Source organism: Notothenia rossii (genome assembly GCF_949606895.1).
Source record: "Notothenia rossii genome assembly, chromosome: 6".
Taxonomy (NCBI): domain Eukaryota; kingdom Metazoa; phylum Chordata; class Actinopteri; order Perciformes; family Nototheniidae; genus Notothenia; species Notothenia rossii.
Genome location: NC_136909.1, coordinates 44725604 through 44740207, shown reverse-complemented (window position 1 = coordinate 44740207; position 14604 = coordinate 44725604). Strand labels below are relative to the sequence as shown.

The window sequence follows — 14604 nt, the reverse complement described above, 5'->3', positions numbered from 1 at the left end:
TGTCCCCCGACAAACTAAGCCTATATCAGCAAAACTAGGGGCTGAATCTAATCAGCCCTAACTATAAGCTTTATCAAAAAGGAAGGTCTTAAGCGCACTCTTAAAAACGGATAGGGTGTCTGCCGCCCGAACACAAACTGGAAGCTGATTCCACAAAAGTGGAGCTTGATAAGAAAAGGCTCTGGCTCCCATTGTACTTTTAGAGACTCTAGGAACAACCAACAACCCTGCATTCTTGGAACGCAATGCCCTAGTAGGACAGTAGGGTATAATGAGTTCTTTAAGGTAAGATGGCGCCTGCCCATTAAGGGCTTTGTAGGCGAGAAGAAGAATTTTAAATTCTATCCTGTGTTCTATAGGGAGCCAGTGTAAGGCAGCCAGAACAGGAGTAATGTGGTCCCTTTTCCTAACTCTGGTTAGTACACGAGCTGCAGCATTTTGAATCAACTGAAGCGACTTGACTGACTTCTTGGTACACCCTGATAATAAGGAGTTACAATAATCCAGCCTTGAAGTAACAAATGCATGGACTAGTTTCTCTGCATCGTTTTGTCGCAAGATATGCCTGATTTTTGCAATGTTACGTAGATGGAAGTAGGCGGTCCTTGAAATCCTTGCCTCAGTCCTTGCCTCAAGTCCTTGAGGCAGTCTTGAATTTTATTTAAATTATTAATTTCATCAGGCTTGATTGATAAATATAGTTGAGTATCATCCGCATAACAATGAAAGTTTACAGAATGATTCCTTATAATATTGCCTAACGGAAGCATATATAGTGTGAACAAAATAGGTCCAAGCACTGAGCCCTTAATTATATCTGACCATTTTGCCACCTGTTCAAAAACTATGGCTCCTATCAAAAAAATGACCAGACCGTGAGTATCAGGGAACCCCAATGAACTGCTACATGTTTTTTGTTTTGGGTTTCGTGTGTAAAATGTGAAGATGGGAGCAGTCGTGCTAAAGTTTACTTCTCTCTGTTCTGAAGAAAGATCAGAAATGTTTTAACATGGGAGTCTATTGGGATCTTGGTGGACCTTTCATCACTGAGATCACTATTGGGCCAGAACGGTGGGTCCATTTTGATATGATGAAGGCAATTGAGCAGGCCAGATTAATTATGCTTCTGAAATCTTTTGAAATGATTTGAATAGAGCAGGGGTTTTCAAAGTGTGGGTAGGTGAGCCTCCCCTCAGAGAACATAAGAACAGCCGCGCCCCCCCCCTCCCAATTATTATTGCTGTTATTATTATTATTATTATTATTGTTGTTGTTGCTATAATGCAGGGGTATTCAATTGCATTTCAAAGAGGTCCAGTAAGAGAAAATGTAATTAAATGCTCTGTTTTCGCTGTCTACCTTCCGCCATTTGAAATTACTCCGACTGTTTCTCTCCTCTCCTCTTGTCGTGTCTCTGTGTGTGTGTGATTGAATCTATCGTGCTGACTGCACCGATTTGATTGGCTGAGTAGCGTCACCTCCTTAAAACATTAAACAATAACTTTTTAAAACTTTTTTATTTTTATGTTTTAAACATATTGTATAAAACTCCCCCACTACTTGGACTATTCCTTGCACCCCTCTAAAATAAGCCAGAATGGTCTCAACCATATTGCATCAGTAACGTGCACTTGTTATTATAACAAGATCGCAAGGACGCTGGTAGCGATCGGAAAATTGAGTGTTGTTCAGTTTGTGTGTTGTGGAACATGCGTGTCCGTGCATGAAAATATACCACACACCCAATTACAATTGCATGTTCAATTCACTACCCTGGAAGTTAATACAGTTGTTAAAGTTGGAACAACCTGTGGACAGCCGTTCTTCCTTGCATGTCAGTCGCCGACACCTTCTTACAGAGGACAGGCACATCTAGCTGCAGCACGACCCGTATATTTCCGCACGCCGTGTTCTCAAGACATATTTTTTTTAACATTTTCAACATGGTGGATAAATCCTTATATGCTCCCGGCAACACACTGAACGTCAACTTTGCCTCCTTATTACACTCACCCCTACTTTACTGGGAACAATGAGTCTGCGTCTTTGATGCACAGAGGAATAAACGCAGATCATCCTCTGGCTGCAGCCTTGACAGGGTACTTGCTTTTGATCAAAGTCAATGCGGAAAACCTGCACTCACACAGGTAGGTGGAGGTGAAGGGAATGAGCACTTTTACAGCCTTTTTGGCGAGGTGGGGGAACTCGGTCTCCACAGACAGCCACAAGTGGCCAAGTGTCACTTTACTCGTCTTTTTCTCGTTCTTTTGTGTCTCACGCTGCGCCTCCCCTGAAGCTCTCTGGCGCCCCCCAGGGGAGGCGCTCCTAAAACTTTGAAAACCGCTGGAATAGAGTGTATATTTTGTCTCAGAGCAGTTTTAAAATATTTTTTCCGGAGATTTTTAAGACCCTCTACACTCTAATGGCGCATTTCCACTACAGCTCGCTTTAAGCGTGCCGTTTTTGGTTGTGTTTCCACTTGGCGTAGTTGCGGCTAGCGGGTACTATTTCACAGTTTTTCTGGCCCCATAAAATTCCGGGCCAACAACCAGGCTGAGTCAGGCTGAGTATGCTAAACTAAAGAGAGAATCGCTGGCAAGGGGGCTACAACTACAACAAAATGAACATATTTGACCGTGATTTAATTGTAATACACGTTTCAAAATGATGCCGAAGTAACAACATACTGATACCGGTTAGTAAAAACCATGAATTAATGCTTTGACAATTCTGCAGACAGACGGCAGGCGAAAAATCTTTTTAAAATGCGTGTTTTCTAAATGGAGATCGGCTAAGCTAACGCAGTATATGCTCCGACCGTCCACACTCGCAACAACGGCCTATACAGACATAAATAAATCAGCGACTGTATTCACCATGACACAGACAGTCTGTGGTTTGTACCTGTCTAACTTTTGTCTAGTTTCTGAACAGATATGAGGAGCTCTAAGGGCTAACAGCTAACGGCTGATGTTGGTTTTCTGTGGTTCTCATTGAAGATGACGTCACTGCTCCGCCTACACTGCGTTACTATAGTTACTACCCCAGTTCCTAAACTGTAATGGAAACACAGCATAAAGTGAGCCAGTCCTAACAAGGCCTAACGATGTCTCCGTCAGAATCAGCAGCTGATCTGATCTCCTTCTCTCTCACGTCCGGTTACACTTCATTCGCGTTTATGTCCATATCGATGAGATCCAGCTCTCCTGATCGGCCTTTATAGAGAGCACCGATCAAACTATTAACAGTGAATATCGGCCGATAATGACTGGCGGGGCTCCCCCCGTTGACAGTTCACTGTCTAGCACTGGCCTCGTAGTGCACTGATCGATTAGGCTAAGCTAACCTGTAGCTGCTCCCTCCACACTCAAAACAACTTCATACAGACATAAATAGAGCAGCTGTATTCGCCATACAGGAAACACACATTTAAAACGGTTTTGCCTGCCGTTTTTGTGTACACACAAGCATTCATCAATCGTTCGGAAAGTGGCGCTGTACCTTAATAATATAAAGGCTTGTATTTGCGTGCATTTCCTGTTCGAAAACTGAGAGTGGAGGTGTCCTGAGATTAGCGCCTGCAGGCAGGTTCCACGGACCTGTCAGCTCCGGACTGCGCAAAATGCGTACATGAAGCGCTACGTCATGAACACAAGAAATCTACCCTCGTGGGGGCGCGCTCATGTGATGAGGAGACATCTGATTGGCTATAGATAGAAAAAATTACAAGTACGAATCGGGTGACCGTCAGGGGAGTCTCAAAAAACCCACACACGAATGCACAGCGATCCGTGCACAGAAAGGTTTGTGTTTGCAGGTTCAGAGGTTTTAAACCGAAAAACAAATACCGTGGGGCAAAAAAGTATTTAGTCAGCCACCAATTGTGCAAGTTCTCCCACTTAAAAAGATGAGAGGCCTGTAATTTTCATCCTAGGTACATGGGGGGAAAGAATCCAGGAAATCACATTGTAGGAATTTTAATGAGTTCATTGGTAAATTCCTCGGTAAAGTAATTTGTTTTTAAATAAGCATTTGGTCACCTACAAACAAACAAGATTTCTGGCTCTCACAGACCTGTAACTTCTTCTTTAAGAGCCTCCTCTGTCCTCCACTCGTTAACTGTATTAATGGCACCTGTTTGAACTCGTTATCAGTATAAAAGACACCTGTCCACAACCTCAAACAGTCACTCTCCAAACTCCACTATGGCCAAGACCAAAGAGCTGTCAAAGGACACCAGAAACAAAATTTTAGACCTGCACCAGGTTGGGAAGACTGAATCTGCAATAGGTAAGCAGCTTGGTGTGAAGAAATCAACTGTGGGAGCAATTATTAGAAAAGGGAAGACATACAAGACCACTGATAATCTCCCTCGATCTGGGGCTCCACGCAAGATCTCACCCCGTGGGGTCAAAATGATCACAAGAACGGTGAGCAAAAATCCCAGAACCACACGGGGGGACCTAGTCAATGACCTGCAGAGAGCTGGGACCAAAGTAACAAAGGCTACCATCAGTAACACACCACGCCGCCAGGGACTCAAATCCTGCAGTGCCAGACGTGTCCCCCTGCTTAAGCCAGTACATGTCCAGGCCCGTCTGAAGTTTGCTATAGAGCATTTAGATGATCCAGAAGAGGATTGGGAGAATGTCATATGGTCAGATGAAACCAAAATATAACTTTTTGGTAAAAACTCAACTAGACGTGTTTGGAGGAGAAAGAATGCTGAGTTGCATCCAAAGAACACCATACCTACTGTGAAACATTGGGGTGGAAACATCATGGTTTGGGGCTGTTTTTCTGCAAAGGAACCAGGACGACTGATCCGTGTAAAGGAAAGAATGAATGGGGCCATGTATCGTGAGATTTTGAGTGACAACCTCCTTCCATCAGCAAGGGCATTGAAGATGAAACGTGGCTGGGTCTTTCAGCATGACAATGATCCCAAACACACCGCCCGGGCAACGAAGGAGTGGCTTCGTAAGAAGCATTTCAAGGTCCTGGAGTGGCCTAGCCAGTCTCCAGATCTCAACCCCATAGAAAATCTTTGGAGGGAGTTGAAAGTCTGTGTTGCCCAGCGACAGCCCCAGAACATCACTGCTCTAGAGGAGATCTGCATGGAGGAATTGGCCAAAATACCAGGAACAGTGTGTGAAAACCTTGTGAAGACTTACAGAAAACATTTGACTTCTGTCATTGCCAAGAAAGGGTAAATAACAAAGTATTGAGATGAACTTTTGTTATTGACCAAATACTTATTTTCCACCATAATTTGCAAATAAATTCTTTAAAAATCAGACAATGTGATTTTCAGTTTTTTTTTTTTTTTCTCATTTTGTCTCTCATAGTTGAAGTATACCTAGGATGAAAATTACAGGCCTCTCATCTTTTTAAGTGGGAGAACTTGCACAATTGGTGGCTGACTAAATACTTTTTTGCCCCACTGTATGTGAGGATCAAAAATACATATGTAAAACTTTTTTCTGTATTTGGATTTTATTTACATGTATATGAAATGGAACACATTTGTGTGTGCATTGAAAAACACAAGTGTGGATCCGGAAATACAAGTGTGAATCCTTTTTACGGATCATGAAATACAAGTGTGAATCCTTTTGCGGATCATGAAATACAAGTGTGAATCCTTCTGTGTGCATGTGTGTATTATGAGACTTTTCTGAGCCCATATAACGAGACCTAGCCATACCGAGCGAGGCCCTGTAGTGGAAATGCGCCATAAGTTATGATGTCACGCACTCTAGCCCTGAAGAGTCCCTCCCATAGACTCCCATTATAAAATCAAAAACGGCCTGACAATGTACCAAAATGTAAACGTTGAGAAGTCAAAAACTTTAAAAGATATCAAAAATCTGAATAAGATTTTAATAGCTGAAGGTCTTGTGCTCATTAAAGTTGGAATGAAGTCTCTAGCTGAAAGTATGTGGAAGGAGTAGCATTTGGCGCAAGGTAAAAGAGGATTTGAAGGTTCCTCCCATTAGCCGCTTTCACACCAAGTACTTTGCCGTACTTTGTGCCCAGCACTTAGTACCCCATGGAACTAAGTACAGATGGCGTTCACACCGGAAAAGTTCCCTGAGGGAAGATTACGCAAATGAAGCCGCTAACGTCACTTCTTCGGCTTTGGGTTTACTGGCAGGCCGCAAACAACTCCACGGCGTAAACTGCCACCTGAAGTCCACGGAGTTGGGGACTGGCTTCAGTAGAAGCTGCTGCGACTCCCAGCAGCTTCTACTGAAGCCTTCCGAGTAAATCGCCAGAACGCCGACACCTCCTCATCTCCACCGCTCCCATGTTTTTTTTGTGTTTCCATAAGTTATTCTCTCTCCGTTGGTGCGCGGGGCTAATGCTAATAATGCTAATGCCAGCAAATACAATGGCGGCTTCAAAAAAACGTTTCTGAGTTTTATGGGGCGTGGTTTGCAATTCGACAAGCCAATCAGAAATTGGTACTTTTTTCTCCCCAGGATAGTACCACCTCTCTAGCAGGCATTAAAAATGGGGGTAAAAGTTATCTGAACTAAGTTCTCTTTTTGGTGTGAACTCAAAATTCCATGCACTATCGGAACTAAACGGGAAAAGTACGGATAAAAGTACTCCGGTGTGAAAGCGCCTAATGAGTTACATGTTAAAAAAACAGTTAAAAAAGCTGAATATTTCAAAAAGTATAAAATATTTTGAAAAAGTTGAAAGTTTTCCATCATGTGCTGAAAAGGTTGAACATTTTGATATTTGAATGGTTTCTGTAGCTGAAAGTAGGCTGAAGTTAATCGACGGCAAAATATTGGTTGAAATAACGAGCTGCGCAATACACACTAATGTTAAAATCTGAAGAAGGCCTCTTTACCAAGCTCCCAACTAAGTTAAATATCTCAGAAAGTGTAAAAGATATCAAATCTGAATAAGATTATAATAGCTGAAGGTCTTGTGATCATTTAAAATTTGGAATGAAGTCTCTATCTGAAAGTATGTGGAAGGAGTAGCATTTGGCGCACGGTGTAGTTAAAATAGGATTTGAAGGTTCTTCCCATTGAGTTCCATGTTAAAAAAGAGTTTAAAAAGTTGAATATTTCAAAAAGTATAACATATTTTGAAAAAGTTGAAGGTTTCCCATCATGTGCTGAAAAGGCTGAATATTTTGATATTTGAATGGTTTCTGTAGCTGAAAGTAGGCTGAAGTTATGGAGAGCCAAAGTATTCTTTGAAATAAGAAGAAGATTAAAGATTCAAAGAACTATAGTAGAATGCTGTAAACAGTATTACACTAATTAAAGGTCCCATGTCATGGCAATTTCTACTGATCATAGTTCCATTGTTGAGGTACACTAAAATAGATTTACATTGTGCAATGTTCCAAACTCACATTGGTTTCTCATACAGCATCTCTGTATATTATGTGTATTCACTCTGTCCTACACGGCTTGTTGGAGCTCCTGCCCCCGCCTCCCTGTGAGCCCAGTGTGCTCCGATTGGTCAGCTCGGCCATTGTGTTCCGATTAGTCAACCACCAGAGAGGCTCCGCCGATGTCTAACACAGTGCTTTTTCCGGCTCTGAGTGGAACATCAGTCTTACGATGGCGTCGGTACAGCCGTATATGTTATATGCTAACCAACCAAACTGTACCTACAGCTGTTGTCAGTGTTCGAATTACACATTTGCTTTCGGGGGAGCCCTATTTTTCAGTGCACATCCTGCTACTAAATATATCACACGCACGCTCTGTTGACTGGCGCAGCAGCGAAGATTCGATCAATTGCTATAAAATCACTCTGCTACTACTACAGACGGTGTCACTACGCCGGCGGCTGTGGCCGTTGTTGAAGCCTCTTGAGGCTCCGCATCGGCAGGCCTCTCCCTCGGTGTGGAAGTTGAGTAAAGTTAGAACGATATTGGCAGATTCAGATTTCACGGATCAATAACTCATGAACAAAATGTTATTCAGACACAAATTACGTCTCCTAAGTACCGTGGTAAGGTTGACAACGAATTACAATCACATGTTGATAAAAAAAAGCCAATATGTGCTGTCCTCCAAACTGGACACATTAAATTGGTCTCTTTCCGCAGCCGGAGAAGAAACGAGTGCTCAGGGACCGTCTGCAAAGTGCAACACCGAAAAAAGAGAATACAATAATATTCAATCACTATTATACACTATATTACTACCAAACTCACTACACACATCAATAGTCTCCTGATGCTCATACTACAGCAGAGAGTTTGGAAGAATGTGCTTTTGAATAATTTTGGGGAATATTTCTAATGTAAAATCTTCAACAAATATGGTATAATCTTCAATAACGTTACTATTATATTTCTACCAAACTCACCACACACATCAATAGTCTACTGTTGGTCATACTACAGCAGAGAGTTTGGAAGAATATGGTTTGGAATAATTTTGGTGAATATTTATACTGTATAATAGTAACGTTATTAAAGATGATGCCATGTTTATTGAAGATTTTACATTAGAAATATTCACCCAAATTATGCCAAAGCACATTCTTCCAAACTCTCTGCTGTAGTATGAACAACAGGAGACTATTGATGTGTATAGTGAGTTTGGTAGCACTCCACAGTATAATAGTGAAGATATTGAAGATTATACCTTATTTATTGAAGATTTTACATAATAAATATTCCCCAAAATTATTTAAAAGCACATTCTTCCAAACTCTCTGCTGTAGTATGACCAACAGGAGACTATTGATGTGTGTAGTGAGTTTGGTAGAAATATACTGTATAAATGTGAAGTGATTGAATATTATTGTATTCTCTTTTTTCGGAGTTGCACTTTGCAGACGGTCCCTGAGCACTCGTTTCTTCTCCGGCTGCAGATAGAGACCAATGTCATGTGTCCAGTTTGGAGGACGGCGCGTATTGGCTTTTTTGGATCAAAATGTGATTGTAGTTCGTTGTCAACCTTACCACGGTACTTAGGAGACGTACTTTGTGTCTGAACAACGTTTTGGTCATGAGTTATTGATCTGTGAAATCTGAATCTGCCAATATCGTTCCAACTTTACTCAACTCGGTGAGGAGCTGTCAAACTCGACCCTAACGCCGCTTACAGCCGGCCAACTAAAAGTTGTTTTCCGTTCACGTTGTCATTTTTAGATTCCTTTGCTTCTTTGCTTGTGAATCCAAAAGCTGCGAGGCAAGGCTGTTTTCGTTTTGCCATGTTTTTTATCACAAAGCCAGAGCCGGCATCGCCTGCCGTAACCATAGCAACGTAAGTAGCGTAAAGAATGCAGCGCCGCCACGTACAGATTGCAACACCCAGAAATATTCAGAAACTGTAATGAACAATAACTATTATTTATTTCAAGAACTTTTATTTACAGAAACCCAACATTTCTAATCTGTGTGACACAAATATGCACGATTGTTTTGGGCTCCCCCTATTTATCTCAAAGTCGGCCTTCAGGGGAGCTCCCTCCCTCTTCAGGGGAGCCAAGCTCCCCCTGGCTCCCCCCCATTTCGAACAGTGGCTGTTAGGGATGTAACTATACCAAAAACTCACGGTACAATAATATCGTGATAACAAGTCCACGGTACGGTATTTATCGCGATATTGAATAATAAAGGGAAGAAAAAAAATCATAATTTTTTTTTTTTCAATAAAACATTTTTTTACTCGGAAAATGTTTCTTTCTTACATAATAAATCTGATTTTTACAGCCTTTTTGTAGGATAGCAGTATTTTAAAGTGTCAAAAACAAAGTGACAGTAACAGACTGGAACAAGAAAACCAGTGTTTTTGTACCTACTGGTACTACCAAACAAAGTAAGCATTTTCTTTATGCCACTGCATCTCACAAATAAACAAGGACATTTAATAATCAGACCCTGCAATAAAATAAATCAAGTTTCACTTGAGTTTTTCAAGTACCGTAATTTTCGGACTATAAGCCGCACCTGAATATAAGCCGCTGCAGCGGCATACCACTCTCGGTTCCACTTTTACTTTTGCGCGCTACCTGTCTCACTCTTTTCCAACCTCCAGCTTTTCCTGCTGGAACCCGCCGCTTAAAGGTGGGGGTCCGCGGACCGGCCATAGAGCCCATAGAGTTAAAGGTGTTGGCCGTTAGCTGTAAAAATCCATAGATTAGCCGCACCGTTATATAAGCCGCAGCGTCGAAAAATAGGGAAAAAGGCGCGGCTTATAGTCCGAAAATTACGGTAACTCAACTCAAACTCACTAGTCACTCACTCAGCATCATCAGACAGGTTTTTAGGAATATGAGAATGTCCACATTTCCAGGTATTTATAAGCTGGGGTGTTTGGGCATTTACAATATCCCCTGCTCTGGAAACAACTCTCTCGCTTGGTACTGATGTTGCTTGGACACCAGTGGTCGCGTTAACCGAATATTTTATTTAACAATGACGGAAAAATCTGAAAGCAGTCTGTCATTTTGACAGATTAGAACAAACTCGGAACAGCGCCAACGTTTCCCCGCAGCGAGGCTCTGGTGTTATGCCGTGTTATGCATGCCCTCCAAAAGGAAATGATATAGTTCCCAAACCGTACTTTGCCGTACAGATCAATACATGTCTGGGAGGTTTTGCTTCACGCTGTGCGCGTCCCGCGAGGTGCATGCACACACGGCATAACACCGCCCGCCCCCCCCCCCCCGTTGACAGTTCACGAGCATGCTCTATCGTGAACTGTTCAGACCCGATGGGTAATAAGGGATTATGACGGATATTTTACGATCCTGTCTGTCAAAATGACGGACAGCGAAAAAGTCTAACGCCAGGCCTATTGACATGGCGAGATATAAATATATGGTTTGTACTTGTCAATGTCTCTAGGTGTGTAAATGTAGCCCTGTAAACACGATGTCCTTTTGTGTTATCTGTTGTTTTATTTTCATGTTGTAACCTACTTGCTGCCATGTTGGACAGGTCTCTCTTGAAAAAGAGATCGATGATCTCAATGGGACCACCTGGTTAAATAAAGGTTTAAAAAAAAAAAAGTGTTTACATTTAAAAAAAATTTTTTTTTTTAATTATTATTTTTTTTAAATCGCGGTAGATTTTGTCAGTCTCACGACGGTATTGGTAAGTTTATTTACCGCGATACCACGATATTCGGTATATCGTTACATCCCTAGTGGCTGTTGTTATTTAGGTGCACTTGTGGAAACTGCGCCATGATGCCTGCCGAAGTGGAAAACGTCTGTTGCAAAGAAATTAGAAAGGTAGCCTAGCTGACAGTTACAACATTATGTAGCCAGCTAGCTGAAAACACCAACAGTAGCACACAACATTATATACCAAGATATACACCATACTTACCCCCCACACCCATAGAACCTCCATAACATGTACAGATTCGATTATAGACATTTGAGGCGTAGAACGGAAGAAGAGTGAGTTATTTTTACCTGTAATAAACTACTACTGTGTTTGATGAAAAATCTAATCATGGTTTGCTATATATGAATGATATGTTATAGGAGCAAATCATTCAGGGAAGAAAGGCTACTAAGTATTTCCATCAAACTTTATTTTTCGAAATGTACAAAATGAACATGTGTAAATATACAGGTATACCTGGAGTCAGTGTTTGGTATGGTACTCCAACTTCTGGCTCCACTCAAAGTTATTTGATGAAGCCCTCTGTATCGCGAATGTCAACGGCGCAGTTCTCCAGTGAAGGGGGGGAGTCTCCCTCCTCAGCCGGTTGGCGTACTTTTGGAACAGTTCCGTTGTACAGACCGACGTTAACAGCAGCCCTGTCTGTGCATATGGAGACCGACTCTGTCGTCCGGTGATCTAACCGCCTTCTGGAAAAGCTTCTCAAGTACGTCGGTACGCAAATGCGCTTTGTGACACAAGAGACGGTACGCATTTTGGATTGTTGCCGCGCATGCGTACCAGTTATGTGCACCCCTGCATACTGTATATACACTGCATATCATCCATTCCTCCCCTTATAGGCGTTTTTGGCATCTTGCCTATCGCAGCTTTGTAAGCTGCGATAGGCAAAGCATACATTGAAGATTTCCCCTCACAAGACAGGAAACAGACCCTCGTTGGCATGACTGGATTCCCTTTTTTCAACTGAACCTGAGCCTCCAACAGTATATATGTTCGGCTGGCAGAGGGTGCGGCCATAGCTCTGGGCGTGGCTACTGGGTATTCCTACGTAGTGATACCCAGGAAGAAAACATTGGAAAATGAGAAATCTCCAACGAGGCGTTTTGGGGAGGTCTTTTCTGTGTTAGAGTTGTACTCCCTACAGGGTGTACTTTGAGGGTTTGTGACTCTGCAGACCGTTTACATGCATAAAAACCTTCATAACACACAAGGGGACGGGTAATAACCGGAAAAGCATGATATGGGACCTTTTAAAGATTCAAAGAACTATAGTGGAATGCTGTAACTCATTTTCGCTGTTTATCATGAAAAACAACAGCGATTTAATTATTCTAAAGGGCATTTAAAGGGTTAAAATCCAGAAAATGATTACATTTTTTATTAGAGCTGACGTTGCTTTAAAGATTGGACAAAAAAAGCGGTGAAAAAACATTTTAATATAATGTTTTTATCAACGTTTTTGCCAGTGGACATTTTTGTCCCGAATGACTCATTAGGGTAGTCCAATCGAATGATACCGGAGGGCTAAGCACTTTCATTAATATTGTTTGTAAATATAATGAGGTCAAAACAATATGTGAAAGGAAAAGGAATAAGCAGTTAGGTAAAAGACGGCTGCAGTGCTTATAGAGTCATAAAGCTCTCAGGGATGTTTCTTTATGCAACTATTGAAGCTCCTTTTATTAGCATTTTGAAAATACAAACATCTCTTCTGGCGGCGGTCACTCCCGGGTCATTTCACTCTGTTATGAAACCTCCTTAGCAAAAAGGGGTGTTGGAACTCAGCCTAGGTTTCGTACTTCAGTGTTGTATTTCTTGCAGCAACATCTGTAAATATTCATCACATAGAAAAAAAAACAAGATGGCAGCAGCCCCTTGAAAATGCCATGTTCCTTATGTTTGGACTGTTATTCCATTCAAACATTACAATGTTATATATTCCTTAAACTGTAGATATATTCAGTATATGATCACTGTGTGTCTGCATGTGTGTCCTCTGTGGCATCTTTAATCCTCTAAACATGAGAGCATGCTGGCTGTGTTTCAACCTGCTCACACCCTGAAACTGCATCTTTATTTTAAGGCAACCTTTTTTAAGCACACAGTTGGACTCCAACTCAATCTCATTTATTGCTGTGATGAAAACTTTTAATTTAGAATAATGTTTGGGATATAAACGTTGTTTTCCTCTCACAACATAAGGGCAAGGTAAGACCTTATTTTCACAGAACATTCCCTCATCCTAACATGCAGGTAAAAAAAACAATAAGCTGTTCCTGTTCCTGTTATTGTTATTCGTTGAAGATAATGAATGCTTAAGGCTAACCTGGCTTCGTCACTTTACTCAATGAGCGAGAAATGTCCCCTTGAGGCGAAACTTTTAGGTTGCTCTGAAGAGTACTTTGTAATGTTGAATCTACTATAACGGCATCCAAAGGGCCTCTGTGCTTGGTTTAATATTTTTCAAACCTGGGGAAGAAGGGGGTGAGGGCCGCAAAATCTATATTTAACTTGATTTCCCTCATAATTGTTGTTCTTTCATGGGTGAGGGTTAATTTGTGCTTGGTACAACTCAAATAAATCGAGGTGAAAGAGAGTACATTGCAGATTGACAAATAAAAGATTTTAGCAGGGGCCGAGCCAGCTTCATTATGCCCCCCCTCGGTGAGATTATGTTGTGTACATTTCTGCAGGTATAGAATCCAAGGTGGGAAGCTCCCCCTTCCTGAAGTGTGCCACCCAGTTCCCTCTGATCCTCTGGCACCCGTACGCCCGGAGCCAGTCCTTCTGTGTGGTGACGGAGGCGGAGCAAAGGAAGTGGCAAGCCGTGTTCCAGGACTGCGTCAGACACACTAATGATGGTGAGTCCTGCCGGCTAAACATCAACACACATTCCTGCAGACACACATGGTTATGAATACGTTTGGGAAACAAAAAGGTATTACCCTTTTATTATCTTTACAAATGCTCCAAATTAGTCTTCGTCTTAGATGCACCCTGACACATCAGTAGGGTTAGAAGGAGGATAAATGTGAATGGAGTTCTGTGATCTCGTCTGCAGCTTCAGGGCTGCCAGCTCAAAGGAGGCTCAAACAGCATGTGCACTTTTAAGAAATGCATGTTCCAACATTTTTTTTTCCTTCACTAGGACCTTTTAACTGAAACATTTGTTTCGATTGTCTTTTTTTCCTTCTATGCTCCCATGGCCTCCGGCAGATATTTGTTTTTGTTTAGTTTGGAGTGAGATAGTGAAATCAATCTGAAGAGGACCCCTTTAAAATATAGCAAAGCAATGACTAAAGGAAATTATGAATTTTGTAATTTAAATTGAGCTGACTTTCCCCTTTATTAATTCTTAAACTGAACATTGAGACTATATATGTTTGATTTGGATGTAAATCTTGGTTTTCACATCAGTCGATATTAACAGTCATGTGACACTAGTTAAGAAACACATTGTTAAAAATATGAAT

General features: G+C 41.6%; 1 protein-coding gene across 1 annotated transcript in view; it reads left to right on the top strand.

Moving 5' to 3' along the window:
* niban2b (niban apoptosis regulator 2b) overlaps positions 1-14604 on the top strand; it is an 86829-nt gene that overhangs the window by 39527 nt on the left and 32698 nt on the right. Inside the window, exon 5 of the mRNA XM_079688164.1 lies at positions 13825-13992. Coding sequence (XP_079544290.1) covers positions 13825-13992 — 168 coding nt within the window. The remainder of the gene's footprint in view (positions 1-13824; positions 13993-14604) is intronic.